Genomic DNA, 21,394 nt, shown 5'->3' on the forward strand with positions numbered 1-21,394 from the left:
GTGTAGGGAGTTGGAGGAAAGAACATGGCCTAGGAGAAGTGAGCAGGGGCTGGAGACAGAGAATAATGTAGAGGGCTGTGGATGAGAGAGTGTGGCTGCAGAGAGGGACTGAGAAGCAGATTGTGACAGAACTCCAAGACCCCCAGGGATGGATACCAGATGTTCCACCAAGCCGATCAGAAACACCAAGCAGAGTGGATGGAGGGGGTTTGGGGGAGGGATTCAGGCAGAAGTGGTTTGGGGGCTGAAGAATGGAGTGGGGATCTTTGGCAGACAGCCAGAAGGCAGGGCTAAAGGGCAGAACAGCTGTGGATGCTGGTGACGTAGGCAGTGCAGTTCTTGAGGACAGGCAGGAGAATGACCAGATGTACAGAGTTGCTCAGGAGGACAACCTGGAGGCCGGCGATGTAGGTGGAACTGCTCTGGAGGCTGGTGATGTAGGTGGGACCACTTTGGAGACCGGTGACGTAGGCGGGACTGCTCTGGAGTTCGACCAGAAGGCAGGACAGATGGGTGGAACTGCTCTGGTACTCGGCGATGTAAACGGTACCACTCGGGGGTTGGCCGACAAAGCTGGAGGTCAGGAAAGGCAGGTGGCATCTGAAGTTTCGACTGCAGGTCAGGGCAGGCAGCTGGATATGTATCTGGCGTATGGAGTACAAAACTGGAGACCAGAGGCCGGAGTCCAGGACAAGCATCGGTGGTAATTCAATCCAAACCAATCTACTTTATTTATATAGCATGATTTTAACAAACACAAGGTTTCCAAAGTGCTGCACAGCAAGATAAAAAACACAATAAATAGCACAACAGAACACAATAAAACGATGAAGGACACAATATGGATAAAAGTAATAAAATAAGACAAAATCAAATAAAATAAGATGAAAACAAATAAAATAAGATAAAAACAAATAAAATCAAATAAGATAAAATCAAATAAAATAGGATAAAAACAAATAAAATAAATAAAATAAAGTGCACTGCTCACACAAGATGCAACACGCTACATGGTGTCAAAAGCCAGAGAGAAGAGGTGGTTTTAGAGAAGAGATTTAAAATGAGACAGTGTGGAGGCCTGTCTAATGTGCAGCGGCAATCCATTCCACAGTTTTGGAACTGCAACAGCAAATGCTCGTTCACCTCTGAGCTTAAGCCTAGCTTTAGGCACTGTCAAGAGCAGCTGGTCAGCTGACCTGAGACAGCGGCTGGGAGTGTAGAGGTGCAGCAGCTCAGAGAGGTAAAGTGGGGCTAGGCCATTTAAGGCTTTAAAAGCAAATAAAATAATTTTAAAATGAATCCTAAAATGGACGGGCAGGCCGTGGAGTGAAGCTAAAATAGGTGAAATGTGCTCATACTTGCTTGTGCCAGTTAAAAGACGTGCAGCAGCATTTTGCACCAGTTGAAGACGAACAATGGAGGACACACTAACCCCCATACAAAGTGCATTGCAGTAATCCAGTCGAGTGGTCACAAAGGTGTGGATTACTGTCTCAAAGTGCTGTGTCTGAAGGACTGGTTTAATTTTTGCCAGCTGCCTCAACTGGAAGAAGCTCGACTTCACCACAGCTTTAATCTGGCTGTCAAATTTAAGGTCTGTGTCCACTTTTACCCCCAGATTGTGCACAGTTGGCTTGTGATACTGTGCCAAAGAACCCAGATCAACCAGGGGGGTCACAGAAGTGCCACCAAAGACCATGACTTCTGTCTTTTTTTCATTAAAATTTAGGAAGTTTAGAGACATCCAGGCTTTAATGTCATGTAAACACTCATGCAATGGCTTAACACTATAGGAGTCTGACTTTTTTAGGGGGACATAGATCTGACTGTCATCCGCATAGCAATGAAAAGAAATGCCATGTTTCCTGAGAACTGAACCAAGTGGGAGTAGATAGAGGGAAAATAAAAGAGGGCCAAGCACAGAGCCCTGTGGTACCCCACATGAGAGGGGAGCAGCGGAGGACACAGACTCATCAAGGCTGACACAGAAGGTTCGATGTGACAGGTAGGACCTGAACCATTCAAGTGCTGTGCCACTGATGCCCACCCACTTCTCCAAACGAGCCATCAGGATTTCATGGTCCACTGTATCAAAAGCTGCAGTCAAATCTAAAGGTTCAAGGACAACACAGTGACCAGAGTCAGTAGCTAAAAAGATTTCATTAAAAACTCTTAAAAGCGCTGATTCAGTGCTGTGCAATGTTTTAAAACCGGATTGGAAAATCTATATTTTGTTTATTTAAAAAGTCCATGAGCTGAGAATAGACAACCTTTTCTAAGATTTTAGAAAGGAAAGGCAATTTAGAGATAGGCCTGAAATTTGCCAAAACAGTAGGATCCAGCCCAGGTTTTTTTAACAAAGGTTGCACGGCATGTTTAAAATGAACAGGAACCAGTCCAGAGGACAGACTGCTATTAATAACTGTGAGAAAAGATGGTCCAACAGTCTGGAAAGCCTCCTTAAAAAGTCGTGGAGGGACAGTTTCATCTGGAGAACCTGAGGGCTTCAAATGACCAACAATCTCCTGAACAAAGGGCAGGGTCACATGCTCAAACAGGCTCCCAGCAGAGCAGGGGACAGACACTGAAGGGTCAATGGCAGGAGGTGAAATAAGTGCTCTGGTAGAAGTGACTTTGTCAGTGAAGAAGTGAAGAAGGCCTCAATTCCAACAGTCTGTGGTGCATTCAGAGCAGAGTTGATCACTTTAAACAACACACGAGGCTTATGGCAGTTTAACAGGACAATATCAGAAAAATATTTTCTTCTAGCCTCTTTCACAGTGGATTGGTAATGACGCCAGTAATCCCACAACATTTGAAAAGACACTTGCAACTTTTTCCACTTTTGCTCAGGTCTACGACAATCCTACCTGACAGCATGGGTTGTTTCATTAAGCCAGGGCTCTGCCTCCGATTAAGTTTTATACTGTCTGGTCTTTAATGGAGCTGCAATGTCTGTGGCAGTTTGACAGATGTCGAGAAACCATGAGTTAAGAGCCTCTGTATCCTCATAAACAGATTCAGGCATGATGCAGTTTTGACTGAAGGCATCTGAGAAGTGAGCAGCAGTGGAAGGGTTAATAACTCGACATGTGCGAGCAGCAGCGCAAGGTTTAACTGTTTGACAGCAAACAGCAGCTTCCAACAGTACAGGCATATGATCAGAGAAAAAAGCTTTACAGATCTCCAGGTTAAAAACAGGCAAACCATGAGATAAAACAAGATCAAGTGTGTGACCACGTTCATGTGTAGGTCCAAGTACAGACTGCACAAGATTAAAAGAGTCAATGATGTTTAAAAAGTCCTGACCAAAGGGTTTTCAGGGCAAAACACATGAATATTACAATCTCCAATGATAAGGACCCGGCATAATATCAGCCAAGAACACAGAAAAATCTGTTAAAAAGTCTCTGTTGTATTTAGGAGGCCGACAATTGACAGCTGAGGGTCCGGGCAGGGTGCAAGACAGGCACACCACTGGAGTGCAGAGCAGGAGGCAGGTAGCTGGAGGTCTGGTTGGGTGTTTGCGAAGACAGCTGATTAGTGGTCTGGCTGGACATCAGCAAGGACTGCCAACTGGAGGTCTGGAAGGATGTTGACAGATGTGGCCGACAGCTGAAGATCTGGCAGGGTGTCGGCTAAGACAACTGATAGCTCAGGAACAGGCTGCTGAGCAGACTGTGTGAGCTGGGAGATAGGCAGATGAGCCGGTGGAGCCAGGAAAACAGGAGGCTGCTGAAGAACAGCCACAGAAACTGGTGACAGCTGCAGCTCAGGCTCAGTAGATTGCTGCAGCACAATGAAGGACAGGACCTGGTGACTGCTGCAGCCCAGGAACAGGGGACTACTGCAGCTCAAGAACAGGGGAATACTGCAGCTCAGCAGGAAGAGGGGACTGCTGCAGCTCAGCAGGAACAGGGAACCGCTGCAGCTCAACAAGAACAGGGGACCACTGCAGCTCAACAAGAACAGGGGACCGCTGCTGCTCAACAGGAACAGGGGACCACTGCAGCTCAGCAGTAACAGGATGGGCATTGGCAAAGGCAACTCATAGCTTGGGAACAGGCTGGACATTGGCAGTGGCATCCGACGGCTCGGGAATAGGCTGGGCCTCAGTGGTGGTGCTGGGCAGCATAAAGAGCCAGTGATGTCAAGAGCCATGGGATCCAAACCTCCTTTTGGAGACTCCACAGTACCCCGTGAAAATGGCAAGGCAAGTCCATTCAAAGGGTGACTGCTGAACATCAGGGTGATTCCTCAGTTGTTCCATATAAGGCCCCTGGGGTTCAGGGAATGCAGGATCAGAACAGGCAGGCATTGGGCTAGCTGGCTCAGGACAGACAGACTGCAGGCTCACAAACCTGAGCCTAATTGACTGGAGTACAAGCTGGTTGAGAGCAGTCGGGGTTGCAGGCTGAAGGCTAGGAGACCAGAGTGCAGGCTGGAGGCTTTCATGCTGGTGGCTAGCATACTGGTGGCTATCCTGCTGGTGGGTAGCATGCTGCAGGTTAGCTGATTGAGGTTCACAAGTGGGATTCATAAGTGCCATCTCTGTCCTCACAACTGGTTGTGTATTTCCAGTCATTAGAAAGTAACAAAAGGTGGTAAGTCACCTCACGAAGTCCCGGCGAAAACAATCCATCTGCTGGGTCCATTATTGGTTAGATCTTTATGTCATGAGTGGTGTGTATGAGGCAGCACAGGAAGGACCCAAATGCAGACTTTAGAAGTAGGACAGGAACAGTTCAGTGAGTTTATTGTGAGTAAGTGAAGATACAAAAGTTTAAAGATATGGGTGGCAAGTCTAAACTCTCCAAACAGCAGTGGTATTAAATCTACATAATTGCAGGGATGAGATATGGAAAAGTCAAGCCAGGCAGGCAAACAGGTGCAGAAATGGTGCAGGCCCAGGAAACCAAAAACAAAAGCTTGAGAGCACTGACAAAAAGCAACATGACAACAACAAATATCTGACAAAGGAACAAAGGATCTGGGCCAGTACATGAATTGAGTGACTGCAGGTGAGGAGTGAGCGTAGTAGGCCAGGTAACAGCAGGGGAAATGGGGAAAAGAGGGCATCTGATGGACAGCTTGAGGACAACAGGTCTGGGGAGTTGAAGGAAAAAACATGGCCTGGGAGAGTTGAGTAGGGAGTGGAGACAGAGACAGAGAGTAATGCAGAGGGCTGGGGATGAGAGACTGTGGCTGCAGAGAGGGACTGAGGTGCAGATTGTGATAGATCTTAATTAAAACAAATAAATAAATACATTTTCCCCCAAAAAACATAATTCATGTAGGTGAGGGTTCAGACAAATGGGGGGGAATGAAAGGGCTCGGTTCTACATAATGACCAGGTAAGAGACACATCAAACACAATCTGTATCCTTAAATACAATCTTTAACTCTGTTATATAGAATACTGAACATGTTTTTGTTAATTACATGGTGAAAAAGCTCACTATCCATTGCTTTGGATAATTGACATGATAATGGGAATTAATTGTGGCTCTGAAAGTTATATTTTGCCTATTATGCTGTATTTATGCCTCTTAAATTCTGACTCTATGAAATGTGAAGGTGTCTTTTAAGCTTGAAACTGACACTGCTATCACTCTTCCAAAAAGTGATGCTAAGCAGAAGACGGTGTCATTTTACCGGACATTACCATTTGGGTATGACTCATGTTAATGTTGAGCTGAAAGACCTCCCCATCCAACCAACTAGGTAAGAGGTGTACTGCCACAAGTTAAACTGATGCAGCTCCACCTTCCTACTGTGTTGAACACTGTGTGCTCAAGTGTGACTTACAGAGAAACTAGAGAGTAAATAATACAGACTAAATATGATTAAATTATGAGGAAAAAAAGTTTATTGAATGAATACATTGTAAGAAGACAATTCAACAGCTAGTTCATATTTTATGAACCCTGTCGAAAGGTACCAAAAGGATGTCTCTTATTCAGCAACATCAGACTAGAAAGAAAACAAGAAAAAAAAAATCAGCATGTATTCTTACAATTTTAAAAAATGGTATAAAAATATTAAGCTCATAAATGAACATAATTAACTCCATTAAATTAAGATGCCCATGTAATAATATATTTAAAATATTATCACTTGGTTACCTTTCCATGATCACGGCTCTTGGCTCTCAGTTTGTTGACCTGGGACTCAGCGATGTCAGCACGCTCCTGAGCTTCCTCCAGCTCATGCTGGACCTTCCTGAACCTGGACATGTGAGTGTTGGCCTGCTCCTCCTGTTAAGAGTTTGGAGTTGAAGTATGTCATATTTTTTAATATTACATCATATTAGTATGCTTTCTCTCTGTTATTGATTTGTGCTACATTCCTATATGAAAAATTACAAAACATTTGACTCACAGCCTCCTCAGCCTGTCTCTTGTAAGCCTTCACTTTGAGCTGCAGCTTATCAACCAGATTCTGAAGTCTATGCACATTCTTCTTGTCTTCCTCAGTCTATGCAAAAAAAGAGTGTTATTGATGGAGTACAAAATTATGAAATTAAGACATCAGGATAGTTTTTAGTTATATCAGAAATTACCTGGTAAGTCAACTCCTTCACTCTCCTCTCATATTTGCGGACTCCCTTAACAGCATCAGCTCCACGTTTCTGCTCGGCTTCAACTTCAGATTCCAGTTCACGGACCTGTAATGCAATGTTGCACAGTTTATCAAAACCTTGTAGAGGAATTTTAGTAGTGAGGAAGTTTTAATTTATTCCACATATTGAAAGTGAGATTAACATCCTGAAGCGAATATATTATGAGCATACCCTTGACTCCAGTTTCTGGAGCTGCTTCTTGCCGCCCTTCATGGCGAGGTTCTCAGCCTCATCCAGACGGTGCTGCAGGTCCTTGACTGTGACCTCCAGGTTCTTCTTCATCCTCTCCAGGTGAGCACTGGTGTCCTGCTCCTTCTTCAGCTCCTCGGCCATCATGGCAGCCTGAAATGATGGGCATCAAGCATGAACAAGTATTCGGTGAGGTGAAGTTGAATTTTATAAAAGGAAGACTCATAAACATAAACTCACATCAGTGATAGCCTTTTTGGCTTTCTCCTCAGCATTTCTTGATTCCTGAACAGCATCATCCACTTCACCCTGAACCTGCACAAGGTCAGACTCCAGCTTCTTCTTGGTGTTCAGAAGACTGGTGTTCTGGATATTAAAAAAGTTACATTTAATTGAAATTTGTTATGTATAACAAAGTTTGTATATATAGTCTAGTCATTCTGTAGAAAGACATTCTGAATTATTGAACATAAACCTGAGAGTGAAGCAGTCCAACACGTTCACTAGCATCAACCAACTCCTGTTCAGCCACTTTGCGTCCTCTCTCTGTCTGCTCCAGAGCGGCTCTCAGCTCCTCAATCTCAGCCACCATCAGGCCATTTCTGCGCTCCACCATGGCAACCTGCTCCTTCATGTCTTCCTGTCCTCTGACAGCATCATCAAGGTGCAGTTGGGCATCCTGACAATATGTGGAGAAAAAAAGAGTTAACTTCCTTTGCTCTTCAACATTTGTTTATCCATTGATCAGACAAAGCTCACTTTGAGCTGTCCCTGGACATTCCTCAGTTGTTTCTGGGATTCAGAAGCCTGCCTGTTGGCATGGCTCAGCTGAATCTCCATCTCATTCAGGTCTCCCTCCATCTTCTTCTTGACTCTCAGGGCATCATTCCTGCTTCTGACCTCAGCATCGAGAGTGCTCTGCATGGAGTCAATCACCCTCTGGCTGTTCCTCTTGATCTGCTCCATCTCCTCGTCCTTTTCTGCAAGTTTCCTGTCAACCTCACCTTTGACCTGGTTAAGCTCAAGCTGAATACGGAGAATCTTGGATTCCTCATGCTCCAGTGTGCCCTAAATGAAAAAATTGAACATGTACCTAAACGTTACCAGTCTTTCGCAGGAAAATTAAAGAAAAAATCAAATGAATACATGCCATTACATAAATACTTTTGTATTTTATCCAATAAGTTGTCTAATATTGTAATTTAGATTTTTACCTCTGCTTCCTCCAGTGCTGACTGAATTTCAATCTTCTCGGTCTCCACAGTCTTCTTGGCTTTCTCCAGCTCATGGATGCTCTTTCCGGTCTCACCAATCTGTTCAGTCAGGTCTGAGATCTCCTCTGTAGTACACCAAAAGCCAAAATCCAGTTAAGAGAAACTTAAAATATGCTGTATACATTATACCTAGAAAATTAGGTTTTAACACCACAAAACCTCATGACCTACACCTATAGAGGTCAAGGAAAAAGCCTTACTGTCACTATAACAGTTACATAAAATATTGTGGGATTGACATACGCTGCAGGTTCTTGTTCTCTCTCTTCATGGTCTCCAGGTGATCCAGAGTCTCCTCGTAAGAGTTCTTCATCTTGAACAGTTCAGTGCTGAGAGAGCGAGCCTCCTTCTGGGCTCCTTCCAGCTCTGCCTGGCTCTCCTCATGTTTCTGTTTCCATTCTGCAAGGACCTAGAATCATATAGATGAATAACATTGATTAATTTAGTAAGAGAGATTTGTGTTTCACTCAAATCAGTGTGGTTTTGATTTCCTGTTACCTTATCAAAGTTCCTCTGTTTCTTGTCAAGGTTTGCAGCCAGAGCATTAGCTCTCTCTACATCAATCATGAGGTCCTCCACCTCACCCTGTAGCCTCTGCTTGGTCTTCTCCAAAGAGGCACACTTTGAGTTCACGGCCTCAATGGACTCCTCAGCATCCTGCAGACGCTGGGCAAGCTTTTTCCTGTAGTGAAGAAGTATTGGTTGTGTTTGTGTACTTAATTGCAAATTCATAGCAAAATATCTGGAATGTGTAACTGGACTTGAATTGATAGCTAATTTAAACTCTGAAAAGGTAGTGACGTACTTGGCCTCCTCCAGCTCCTCAGTGCGCTGGATAGCATCAGTCTCATATTTGGTTCTCCACTGAGCCACTTCGCTGTTAGCCTTGGACATTCCACGCTGCAGCTCAGCTTTAGCCTCTTGCTCCTCCTCAAACTGCTCTCTGAGCAGTTCACAGTCATGGCGGGCTGACTGAACACCATGGGCCAGGGCATTCTTGGCCTGATGAACATGGCAAGAGGCATTTTAATTGATCTATTAAGTATATAAATATTATCTAAATCTTGTTTAAATACATAATTTGTCATGGTGGAAAATGTTAACTGAGTCATTTTTCATCAGTCAGTTTTGGATAATTTACTTGAACGTATATCAGATTCGCAATTTAGTGTAGTATGTGAGACTTAGAATCCAGGAATTCAGGTGGAAGGTGCTTGGTGAGGAAGGAGAAGCTGGTGTGTTAGAGGGAGGTGCTTAAATCATAAAAGACAAGACTGATCAGTTAAATGGTAATATGGAAATTAAGCATATGTTTGAATTTCTCTCTCAAGCTCTTTTTTTGCTTTCTAACATGGTCGGATGACATGTTACATGAACTTTTTTTTTTTCATGCATAACAGGCAGGAGATCTGGTGGTTTAGTAGTAAGTGCTAGGTGAATGTGGAGAAATGGATGACTGACTACATTTGAAAAGGAGGACTCAATTCACCCCTTAAAAGCTAAAAAAAGTACAAAGTATAGTAACATGTAAACTTGCTTTACCTTCACTTCCTCTTCAATGTGTCTCTTCAACTCCTCAATTTGCTGAGTGTAAGCCTGCTTGCCCCTGGTCAGCTGGGAAACAAGAGCGTCTTTCTCCTCAATCTGGCGGGAATACTCACCTGAATGATAAATTGCAAATGTGTTATTCATCAAAATGATCATTATTGGTTTTTATAAGTATTTTTTATCACAAGTGACTCACCATTCTCTGTCTGCAGTCTTGCCCTCTGTGCATTTATGTCATTCAGCTGGCGCACATTCTCATCATTTTTGGCCTTCAGCTCACTCAGCTGGTCCTCAAGAGTTCTGCACATTTTTTCCAAGTTGCCCTATCAAAAACAAAACATGATGTATTTAAAAAACATTTACATGAACAAAGCAAATGTTGAGCATTTATCTAAGTTGAAAGCTACTGCCATATTTATCCATTATAATTAATATTTCTAAGCATAATAAAAGGCAAATATTTCAGTTATAAACAAAATACTCACTTTGGATTTAGCAACAGCCTCCATGTTGCTGGAGAGGTCATCAATCTCCATCTTGTACTCACTCTTCTCCTTCTCAAGCTTCTGTTTGACACGCTGGAGGTTGTCAATCTGCTCTCCCAGCTCTGCAACACTGTCGGCTTGCTTCTTGCGGAGAGCTGATGCGGTAGCTTCATGCTGCAGGGTTGACTCTTCAAGGTCACGGCGCAGCTTCTGGAACTCAGCCTCACGCTTCTTGTTCATCTCAATCTGAGCGGCTGTTGCTCCACCAGCTTCCTCAAGCCTCTCACTGATCTCCTCAAGTTCCCTGGAGAGGTCAGCCCTCTGCTTCTCCACCTTAGCCCGAGCAGCCCGCTCAGCCTCAATTTCTTCTTCCAGCTCCTCAATACGTGCCTAAGTTTGATGATAGTAATATCAAGAAGGCTTGTTGACTGGAACATACTGTAAAACAGTTTTTTTTCACTCTGAGTATTCATGTCCAGTACGAACCTGCAGTTCCTTGATCTTTTTCTGAAGCTGAGCACCAAGAGACTGTTCATCCTCAATCTTGCTGAGCAGCTGGCTGGTCTCAAACTCCTTCCTAGAAGAGGAAAAAACAGTTATTGCTGTTAAAGTTTTAGTTTTGACTCAGGGCCATTGTGTTGCATTATGGCAATAGTTCAATGTAAGGGTTAAAGATGAAAAAGAAAACTTACTTCTTGATTTTCTCCTCAGATTGCTGCTTGTCATTCTCCAGATCCATTATGGATTCCTGGGCCAGTTTCAGATCTCCCTCAAGCTTCCTCTTGGCTCTCTCAAGGTCCATACGGAGCTTCTTCTCTTGCTCCAGTGATCCCTCAAGCTTTTGAGATAATATTATAATGTTGACATAAAATAATGCTTTGATTTTTTATCATGGAATGTCAATTCTAACACACAAGCTAACAATACAAACATGTTATTAAAAGCAAGGTTTTCTCACATCGTCCACTTGCTGTTCCAGCTTTGTCTTGGCCTTGGTCAGAGTGTTGACTTTGTCCTCCTCTGCCTGGAGATCATCCAGTGTTTGCTGGTGAGCCTCTTGGAGGGCTTTCTTCTCCTTGGTTAACTTGGCAATAGACTCATCTTGAGATGCCATCTCCTCTGTCAGGTTTTTCACCTGAAAGTGTCAGGCAAGGTGCGTTATTTCCATCACTTTATATGTTTGAAAGGTAATTTCATATACTTTCTCTTTATTTATTTATTTATTTATTTTTATAAATATAGGTTTAAAATGATTCCAACCTTGTTTTCAGTTGCATGTTTCTCCTTCTCCACTTTAGCTAAGGTGAGCTCCAAGTCATCAATATCTTTCTTCAGCTCAGAGCATTCATCCTCCAGTTTCCTCTTCTTGCCAGTCAGCTCAGCATTGATTTCCTCTTCATCTTCCAGTCTCTCAGCTGTCTCTTTGAGTTTGGCCTCGAGTTGGATCTTGCTCTTAATCAGACCTTCACACCTTTCCTCTGCATCTGAGAGGTTCTCAACTTCCTACAGTTTATTTTGAACATGCAGTAAGTTAATAAGTTCTGAATGTACCTGAATATTTTCAGGATACTAAAAAATAATTATATATTTTTAATATATTCATTAATATTTGTCAATCTACATGTTTGGTCAGGCACATCGAAGATGAGATGACCAGAAGAGTATGTGGCCTCCTTAAATTTCAAATAGATGAAAATGTTAGCGACAGTATTCAATTAGTGTAGTGTGCATGTATCCTACTTACAGAAGCCACTTGCAGTTGCAGGTCATTCTTTTCCTGCAGCAGGGAAACCATCTTCTCCTCCAGCTCCTTCTTCTTGGCCAGGGCAGCAGCCAGATCTGTTTTCATCTTCTCATAGTTCTCCTTCATGTTCATCAGCTCCTTCTCAGTCTCAGCACTCTTCAGAAGAGGCTTGATTTTGAAGTACAGTTTCAGCCATGGCCAATTTTTCACATTCATGAATGAACGGATATTATACTGGATAGAATAGATGGATTCTCTGGAAAGTTAATATAAAGTGTCATTTTTAATGTAATGTGATTTAATAAAAACAGCTGTAATCCATTTTATTGGTCAGGACATTTCAGTGTACTATATGATAATCCTACCTCCTCTCCATCATCTTAACAAACTCCCTCCTCATGACATATCCTCTGCAGAGAGCCTGAGTCATGGTCACCAGAGTAGCCAGTTTCTCATCTCTCATCTCCTCCAGCAGACCCAGCAGACCAGCTTTAAAGAACACCTGTGTGGTTGTTTGAAGGAACTCAGTCATCGGCACAAATTGATACAAAAAGACATATGTACATGGCATATCTATTGATATTGTTGATAGAAATTAACCTTAGTGTGCCCAAACTTGTACTGAGTGTGATCCACATCAATGGAGCCTAGCAGCTTCTCTGAAGCTTTCTTGTTGTCAATGAACTGTCCCTCAGGGATGACGCTGGCATTCAATACTTTGTATCTACAAGAGAAAATTATGTTGTTACTTACAATAACAACACATCTTGGCCGGCTGTTTAAACTCAGCTGAAATTTAACTTGACTTGCTTATATTAAAAATTGCATCACCTCTGCTTGAAGTCACCGTAGAGGATTCTGCTGGGGAAGCCCTTTCTGCAGATTCTGATGCCTTCCAGCACACCGTTACACCTCAACTGATGGATGACCAAGAAGTTCTCCATAAGACCTGAAAGTTGCAAACTCATATTGTTTCAAATATTTCTTTTTATCACTATGTCATATTTAGTGTGCAAAGCTGGGCTATGTGCTTCTAACCTGGGGTCTTTGATTCATTAGGAATCAGGCAACGCACAAAATGAGGGTGAGTGCTCCTCAAGTTGGTCATCAGCTTGCCCAAGTTCTCCTGTGGGTCAACAACACAAGATAAATGGTCAAAAGTATTTCAAGATGTGGCTTTTAATTGGTATCCAAAAATATGAAACAATACATACCCTGAAAAGAGCAGACACAGTCTGGAAGGAACCACCCTTCTTCTTTCCACCCTTTTTGCCGCCACCAGCAGCCTCTGTTTTCACAAAAATTTAATTTAATCAATGGCACTAAATTGATAACTTTGTGGAATCTCTTTTCTTCTGTATGGAAGGGTATTTTTTGATTAAGTACCATGCATGAATATACTACCACAGAATAGTTATCAGCATTATACTAGGCCTGAACCAAGTGTAACAGACACAGTTTCTTCTACAAACTTACAGCAAACTTACATCATAAATTGCTACTGATTATCTGCTAATAGCCAATATCAAATGCGCAACCTCAACGACGTATTTCACTTTCTTGTGCAATTAGTAGTAGAAAATAGTTCTGAAAATTGTGTTCAAGAAATTTAAGTTGTTTCTGACACCACAGATAAAACATATTGTTTGTACTGATACTCAGTTTCTGATCAATCTAATTTCTCACCATCAGCTGCACCGTGGGTTGCATACAGGAAGGCCAGAAGTTTGTTTGAGGACTTCTGGTAGAGCTGGACAACTGAGTCATTCAGGGGGTCCTTGTTCTTGTCCAACCAGCCAGTGATATTGTAGTCCACTGTACCAGCGTAGTGAACCAGAGAGAAGTGAGCCTCAGGCTTGCCCTTTGCAGGTTTTGGCTTCTCAAAGGCCTTGGTCTTTCCAAGATGCTGATCATGCAGCTTGTTCTTGAAAGTTGTGTCAGAGGCCTTGGGGAACATGCACTCCTCTTCAAGGATGGAGAAGATGCCCATTGGCTGAGGAAAAAAATAGATTTCATGGTAAAAATTAAACCATGGAAGCAAACATTTGCACATGAATCAAGAAATCACTTCGACCTGATTGACTACTTACCTTCTCAATAAGCTCAATGCAGGCAGCCAAGTCCATACCAAAGTCAATGAATTCCCATTGAATTCCTTCTTTCTTGTACTCCTCTTGCTCCAGGACAAACATGTGGTGGTTGAAGAACTGTTGCAGTTTCTCATTGGTGAAGTTGATGCAGAGTTGCTCCAAGCTGTTGAACTGCAATTACATGAATGTATTCAATTGCATGTCAAAATATTGTTGATCTTTGAATTGCTCTTCTTTTCAGCTACTCACATCAAAGATCTCAAATCCAGCAATATCCAACACTCCAATGAAGAACTGTCTTGGCTGCTTTGTGTCCAGCATTTCATTGATACGGATGACCATCCACAAGAACATTTTCTCATAGATAGACTTGCACAGAGCACTGACAGCATTGTTGACCTAGAAAAAAACATTTTATAATGAGGATTTTTCAGAATCATATTTCATGTCAAAATGCAAATATTGCCCTTCTATTTCTTTTTTTTTTTTTCAAACATTAAATTTTCTTTATCTTACCTGTGGGACAGTCTGACCTTTGGTCACCATCTCATTTCCGACCTTGACTCTAGGGTAGCACAGAGCTTTCAACATATCAGCTGAGTTCAGGCCCAGAAGGTAGGCGATTTTATCAGCCACTGATGGAAAAACAAACCTTTAGTTATCCGTGAACTGAAACATGTTTACAAATATGTTACATACTAACCATTGGTAGATTTCCTAAAAGATATCTATCAGAATTACCCTCAGTGCCATCAGGTTCAGCCTGCTCCTCACGCTGCTTCTGTTTAAAATGCATGTTGCCATGATGCATCACAGCACCAGTCAGCTTGTAGATGCCCATCTTCTCCTCAGCAGTGAAGCCCAAGATGTCAATAGCAGTCTACATTGTACATGAGGTAATGTTATTGGTATTTGAAACATTTCCCCAGTTATCTTAAGCATGCAAGATCTATTTAACTAAAATATTTTTTTCTTTTTTTGTTTTTTACATCTGTTGCAATGAACTCCTCCACATCATTGATGCTTTTGACAGTGATTTCACCCTGACTGATCATTGGGTAGTCATAGGGGTTGGTGGTGATCAGAAGAGCCTCTAGAGGAGCACAGTAAAGATACGTATCATTATTTAGTGTTACCTCTGGTATTGTTTCAATGCCAATTTTAAATTTGCATAGTAACATACCCAGGAGCTCAGGCTTGTGGCCAGTCATCAGCTGATAGAAGATGTGGTAGCTCCTCTCTGCAGACAACTGGAAGGTTACACGGGACTTCTCCAGCAGATCTAAGAAAAACAAATTTAAGGAGAGACTGTGAGATTACTCTATTACTCTGTAATATTATTACTTTATCAAAGACCAGATTATAGTCCAGATGAGTCTTGAGTCATACCATGGTTGAAACTTACATGTTTCAATATCAGCTGAAGCCAGCTTTCCAGAAGAGCCAAAGTGGATTCTGATGAATTTACCCTAGAGAGCCAGATCATTGATAACATCACTTTTTGTAATTTAGTAACAACATATCTCGAGATGTTCCCTGGATTACTTACAAAACGAGAGGAGTTGTCATTCCTCACAGTCTTGGCATTACCATAGGCCTCCAGCAGAGGGTTGGCTGCAACAATTTGGTCCTCAAGGGAGCCCTGCAAGAGAGGATTTGAGTTACGTAAGCTAAACATTCAAATTAAATGCACAATATGTAATTCCAGCTGCTAGGGGTCTCAATCAAAACAATAACAAAAGACGTAGTGTGTGAGTTGTTGTCTTCATTGTTAAGGAAGCCTTACCCTTAGTGAGCACTTCTTTACTAGATATGATCAATTTGTCTTTAGTAACAGGCTATGTACCACAGTCCTTGAAAGTAGCTGTAATTAAACCTCTTCTTAAGAAGCCTACTCTTGATTCAGGTGTTTTAGCCAATTATAGACCTATATCTAACCTTCCATTTCTATCCAAGATCCTTGAGAAAGCAGTCTCTAATCAGTTATGTGACTTTCTACATAACAATAGTTTATTTGAGGATTTTCAGTCAGGATTTAGAGCGCATCATAGCACAGAGACAGCACTGGTGAAAGTCATAAATGACCTCCTAACTGCATCGGACAAAGGATTTGTCTCTATACTTGTCCTGTTAGATCTTAGTGCTGCATTCGACACAATTGACCATCAAATCCTTTTGCAGAGACTGGAACATTTAATTGGCATTAAAGGAACTGCATTAAACTGGTTTAAGTCCTATTTATCAGACCGATTTCAGTTTGTACATGTTAATGATGAATCCTCCGTGAAGGCAAAAGTTAGACACGGAGTTCCACAAGGTTCTGTACTTGGACCAATTCTATTCACCTTATATATGCTTCCTTTAGGTAGTATTATTAGGAAACACTCCATAAATTTTCATTGCTACGCAGATGACACCCAATTATATTTATCAGTGAAGCCAGATGAACCCAATCAGTTAAACAAACTCCAAACATGCCTTAACGACATAAAGACCTGGATGACCTGCAATTTTCTACTACTAAATTCAGATAAAACCGAAGTTATTGTGCTTGGCCCTAAGCACCTTAGAAACACATTATCTAATGATAAAGCTACTCTGGATGGCATTACCCTGGCCTCCAGCACCACCGTAAGGAATCTGGGAGTTATCTTTGATCAGGATATGTCCTTTAACTCCCACATAAATCAAATCTCAAGGACTGCCTTTTTTCACTTACGTAATATCACAAAAATCAGGCACATCCTGTCCCTAAAAGATGCAGAAAAACTAGTTCACGCATTTGTTACTTCTAGGCTGGATTATTGCAATTCCTTATTATCAGGCTGCCTTAACAAGTCTCTACAGACTCTCCAGCTGGTCCAGAATGCAGCTGCATGTGTATTGACTAAAACTAGAAAAAGAGACCACATTTCTCCCATTTTAGCTTCACTACATTGGCTTCCTGTAAAATCTAAAATAGAATTTAAAATCCTTCTCCTAACTTACAAAGCCCTTAATGGTCAGGCACCATCATATCTTGAAGAGCTCATAATACCATATTATCCCACTAGAACACTGCGCTCCCAGTATGCAGGCTTACTGGTGGTCCCTACAGTCTTTAAAAGTAGAATGGGAGGCAGAGCCTTCAGCTATCAGGCTCCTCTTCTATGGAACCATCTACCGGATTCAGTCCGGGGTGCAGACACCCTCTCTATGTTTAAGAGTAGGCTTAAAACTTTCCTTTTTGATAAAGCTTATAGTTAGGGCCGACCAGGCTCGCCTTGGATTAGCCCTTAGTTATGCTGCTATAGGCCTAGACTGCTGGGGGACTTCCCATGATGCACTGAGCTCCTCTCTCCTCCTCCTCCTCTCCATCTGTATGCATTCATGTAACATTAATGCATGTCACTAACTTTGCTTCTTCCCCAGAGTTTTTTGTGCTTTCTCATCTCACAGGAAAACCTGAGTCCCGGGCCGAACCTTCGCGGTCCTTCACAGTCCTGATGGCATCCTTCCCTGGCTATTGCTGCTTGTGCTTGTTGTTGTTGTTGTGATTGTTTTTCTCCTGTCCCCCCTCCCCCTTTCCCTCTCTCTTTCTCTCTCTCAACCCAACCGGTCAAAGCAGATGGCCGCCCACCAAGAGCCAGGGTCTGCTTGAGGTTTCTACCCGTTAAAGGGGAGTTTTTCCTTACCGCTGTCGCCAAGTGCTTGCTCATGGGGGAATTGTTGGGTCTCTGTAAATTGAAGAGTACGGTCTTGACCTGCTCTATGTGAAAAGTGCCTTGAGATGACTTCTGTTGTGATATATATATATAAATATATATAAATAAAAATTGATTGATTGATTGATTGATTAAACAACGAGCGGGTAAGGATTACTCCAGTGTTCATCGTTCAGGATGTTTTTACCAGAATTTGAGTAACACAAGCTAAATATTTACATTCATTTTCCTCTGACAAACAGTTTTATCTTAAACAACCAATTTACCTGCATCTTGCCAGGTGTTGCCTCAGCCTTCTTGGCTCCAATAGCTGCAATTGTTGCAAAGTACTGGATGACACGTTTGGTGTTGACAGTCTTTCCTGCACCGGATTCTCCACTGGGGTATAAGAGACACATGTCAAGAATCTGCTTTATCGTCATTATATGATTTAGCATTACAGTTTCTGTTATACTTACGTAATCAGGATAGACTGGTTCTCACGATCTGAAATGCAAACATAGACATTTCACATGAATTCTGGTTTTGTAATTCCTTCAGTAAGCTTATGTTTAAGTTCAATTCTACACAATTTAACACTGCTAACTTTGACCTTACCTGTGTGCATGAACTGATAGGCATTATCAGAGATGGAGAAGATGTGAGGTGGTGCCTCAATCCTCTTCTTGCCTCTGTATCCTCCCACAACTACAGCATCATACACTGGAAGCCACTTGTAGGGATTCACAACAACACAAAACAGCCCAGAGTAGGTCTGTAATAGCACAAATAGAAAATAAACATAGTGTTAACATTTAGCTATGCAGATATAAATGCACATCACATTAGTAAAGTGGGAACTCACATAGATCATCCATGAGGCATAACGCTCTTTGAGGTTATACAACACACAGGGCTCGTTGAGGTGGGTCATCATGGCCATGTCCTCAATTTTATCAAACTTTGGAGGGTTCCTGGGATGGATGTCATCTTCTTTCACAGTGACTGTCTGAATATGAAATACAGTAAAAATGTTTTTACGAAGTTTCACAGTGAGTGTCTGAAGAGATACAGTAAAAATGTTTTTACTATGATTTCTTTTTCTTCAAATTTAGAGTTATTCAGATGGATGTATGGATGTCCTTGTTAACCACTGTGTCAGTATGAATTTAAAACCACTAAATGTTTTACTAAGATATAGATTTAAATAAATATTAATGGAAAGAATGGCATCCTCCTACATAGAAAGGGTCTTCAATGGAAATAGATGGGAAAATGTTGTTAGAAAAGTAAAATAATGAATTGCCTACCTTTCCAGTGTCTGTGTCAACTGTGGCTTTGCCACCCTCTTTCTTCACAAGTTTACCCTTGAGATACATCTCAGCCGGATCAGCCACAAAGTAGGCGGTTTTGGCATCAAAAGGAGCGGTTTGTGCTTCAATCCTCTCCCTCTCTGGCTTCCGGAGGTAGATGGCCGCCGGGCCATAGCACTCCATCTCCGCGTCTGTGCTCATGGTGGCACTTTAGTGGAGACTGAAAAAATAGAGTTAAAATATCAGCATGATGTCGTAATGGTGTTGTATCCATCTGATGTTGGAGATTTTGACATCTTTTACCTCAGCTGGTTCCAAAAAATGATGAGTGGTAGAATATCTGGTGGAGTCTCAAGATGCTATAAAAAAAGATGATTAAACATGAGTACAATAACTTTTTCAGTTTGGTTTTCTCATTTTAAATCTTCCTTGCAGAAAGTCAGTTTGAGAGTAGTCGAGCGTAAAGGTGGTAAAACTTATTCAGACTTAACTAACAAGTGCTGTATTGAGTTAAATAATCAAAGTTCAGTACTCTCCCATCCCCTCAACTTCCATCCGCAATCATGGAAATAGTACTGCTCTTAATGATCACTTAGTGTACAGTATGTGTTGAGACAGGATGACAATATGCTTAGTAATTAACAACACATTAACTTTACCAATTGATCAATAGGAATTCAAACTACACAGTCACACATCACACATCACAGTCGATACACTCACCTGTGTTGGGTGCCTACCAGTTCATGCAGAAGTCCAGGGCTGCCTCTTTTATAGAGGGTGGGAGTGCTTGGTCAGCTGTAGTCTCTCACTCAGTTTGGTCATGGCCTCATCCTGTTGCTTATTTTGTGGCAGTGATGTTTATGCAGCTTGTAAGCTTTTTTATTTGTAACTAGAATTTGAAAAATACATAATGCAGTTTGACCAATTGATTTGATTTGATAGCAAATGTGAATGTGACATATACGATGTGGGTGTTAAAATATTGAATATACTATTATAAAAATCTGAATATTGTTTATTAGGAAAATTTAATTTTACCAGTAGAATGGACTACATTGTTAATAAACTCTATCTATTTAAATTATACTGGAGCAAATACCTTTCTCACTGCTATTTTAATGTAGAGTATATGGGAAAGACCGTCAGACATGCACACATACTTAAGTAAGACTTCAGTAAACCAAATAGGACTTAAGGGTCCGCATATTCATTTCTGTCCTAGATTAACTCAGTGAGTTACAAACCTGCTATTATAAATGTTGGTCCACTACTGCCTCCAAGTGCAGGTATGGAACTATGGCCACATTTTCATTATTCATTAAATAGTGCAGAATGTGGTTTGTGCACAATTCCAATAAATGTAGTTCTTGGACATGACAGTTGAAACATGTAGTTAACATCAACAATTAGTTTTATTTTAATTCATGGAAAGCTTTGGGGTTGGTTTTTTGAAACTCATCCAAATTCCATCAGTATTCAGTTGCAGGACACTTGCGTATTCAAGATCTTTGAAAGTTAACCCCTAAACGACACTAATATAAGACAGTTGTCAACACACTTTAATTAAATGTTTATATTCATCTTTAATATAAACTATATACTAAGTCTGGGGAAAATTATGTACAATACTTAAAAATGCGTGACCATAGTAATGCTATATTTAAAAAAATTTCATTGTGCTCATAAAAACTTCTGTGTTCCTGTTTGTGCCAGTAATAAAGAAAGAAAAATATACCATAATGCATAGCTGTGGTTGTGCACTATTTGATCTTATAAATCTTATAAATGTAAACTTGCCAATTTGAGAATCAAAGCACTTTATTAACTGAGATTACATCACATTAATGTTTTTAATGGGCCATGTCAGATGCATGCATGGGGCTTAGTTTTGGAAATGCACCCAAAGTTCTGTAGTCTACAGTTACTGGACTCTGGCACATCTCTTACTCTTGTAATAAAATTAAGGATGAAGTACTATCCAAAAGAGTTCAATCACCTGTTATATATCTCCCTAAATGGACATGAAAACAGTTGGCAACTCATTTGAGATCAAGCCCAAAATAAGATACACACAACGCAAAATGAACTTCATCCAGTTGCTACATTTGATACTAAAGAACCTGTTAAGGAAGCATGATACAGGTCTCCTGGCAGATCTTTAGGGCTTATGCCCAATATGGCATGTTTGAATCAATTTGGCTCACCACAGAAAATATATAAATATAGAAACACTTAGCCCATACCATGAAGTGGGTTAACGGCTGTAACTTCTTTCTTAACAGATTTTGATTAATTTCAAGGTGGCTCTTGGGACCGATACTGATTCATTTCAGCAAATGGTGGGAGAACCCACATCATCCCTTCAGAATGTATATTTTTATACATGTAAGAATGGATATATGTGGTGCTTTATGTGCATGTAGAGAGATTACACCTGCTTACC

General features: G+C 41.4%; 1 protein-coding gene across 2 annotated transcripts; it reads right to left on the bottom strand.

Annotated features, from left to right (window-relative positions):
* Nucleotides 1-5,846: 5,846 nt before the first annotated feature.
* LOC122966650 (myosin heavy chain, fast skeletal muscle) lies at nt 5,847-19,307 on the bottom strand. Of its 2 annotated transcripts, XM_044330918.1 has the most exons (40): nt 19,252-19,307; nt 18,946-19,168; nt 18,501-18,644; nt 18,254-18,410; nt 18,115-18,142; nt 17,923-18,034; nt 15,502-15,594; nt 15,358-15,421; nt 15,136-15,234; nt 14,942-15,045; nt 14,694-14,832; nt 14,469-14,587; nt 14,202-14,351; nt 13,953-14,123; nt 13,549-13,855; nt 13,077-13,150; nt 12,901-12,988; nt 12,694-12,811; nt 12,463-12,586; nt 12,228-12,364; nt 11,863-12,118; nt 11,379-11,621; nt 11,077-11,253; nt 10,811-10,956; nt 10,605-10,695; nt 10,119-10,508; nt 9,830-9,956; nt 9,628-9,746; nt 8,891-9,087; nt 8,584-8,767; nt 8,329-8,494; nt 8,026-8,150; nt 7,571-7,879; nt 7,287-7,490; nt 7,052-7,177; nt 6,794-6,964; nt 6,563-6,667; nt 6,382-6,477; nt 6,126-6,257; nt 5,857-5,973 (listed from the first exon to the last, which is right to left on the bottom strand). In XM_044330918.1, the coding sequence occupies exons 2-40, from the start codon at nt 19,147-19,149 to the stop codon at nt 5,956-5,958; spliced, it is 5,814 nt and encodes a 1,937-aa protein (XP_044186853.1). In that variant the 5' UTR covers nt 19,150-19,168; nt 19,252-19,307; the 3' UTR covers nt 5,857-5,955. The 2 variants fall into 2 exon arrangements, with proteins under 2 accessions (XP_044186852.1, XP_044186853.1); XM_044330917.1 differs by lacking the exons at nt 18,501-18,644; nt 18,946-19,168; nt 19,252-19,307 and having other exon boundaries at nt 5,847-5,973; nt 18,254-18,396.
* Between the last annotated feature and the right edge of the window lie 2,087 nt (nt 19,308-21,394).

This window comes from Thunnus albacares, chromosome 17 (assembly GCF_914725855.1).
Source record: "Thunnus albacares chromosome 17, fThuAlb1.1, whole genome shotgun sequence".
In the NCBI taxonomy this organism is placed as follows: Eukaryota; Metazoa; Chordata; class Actinopteri; order Scombriformes; family Scombridae; genus Thunnus; species Thunnus albacares.

Excerpts from the sequence above, each read along its gene's own strand:
- LOC122966650 (XM_044330918.1), bottom strand. The coding sequence starts at position 19,149 with ATGAGCACAGACGCGGAGATGGAGTGCTATGGCCCGGCGGCCATCTAC. Across the intron at positions 14,352-14,468 it reads AAGGTCAGACTGTCCCACAG|GTCAACAATGCTGTCAGTGC; the intron begins GTAAGATAAAGA and ends GTTTTTTTCTAG. Across the intron at positions 7,880-8,025 it reads CAGCACTGGAGGAAGCAGAG|GGCACACTGGAGCATGAGGA; the intron begins GTAAAAATCTAA and ends TTTTTCATTTAG.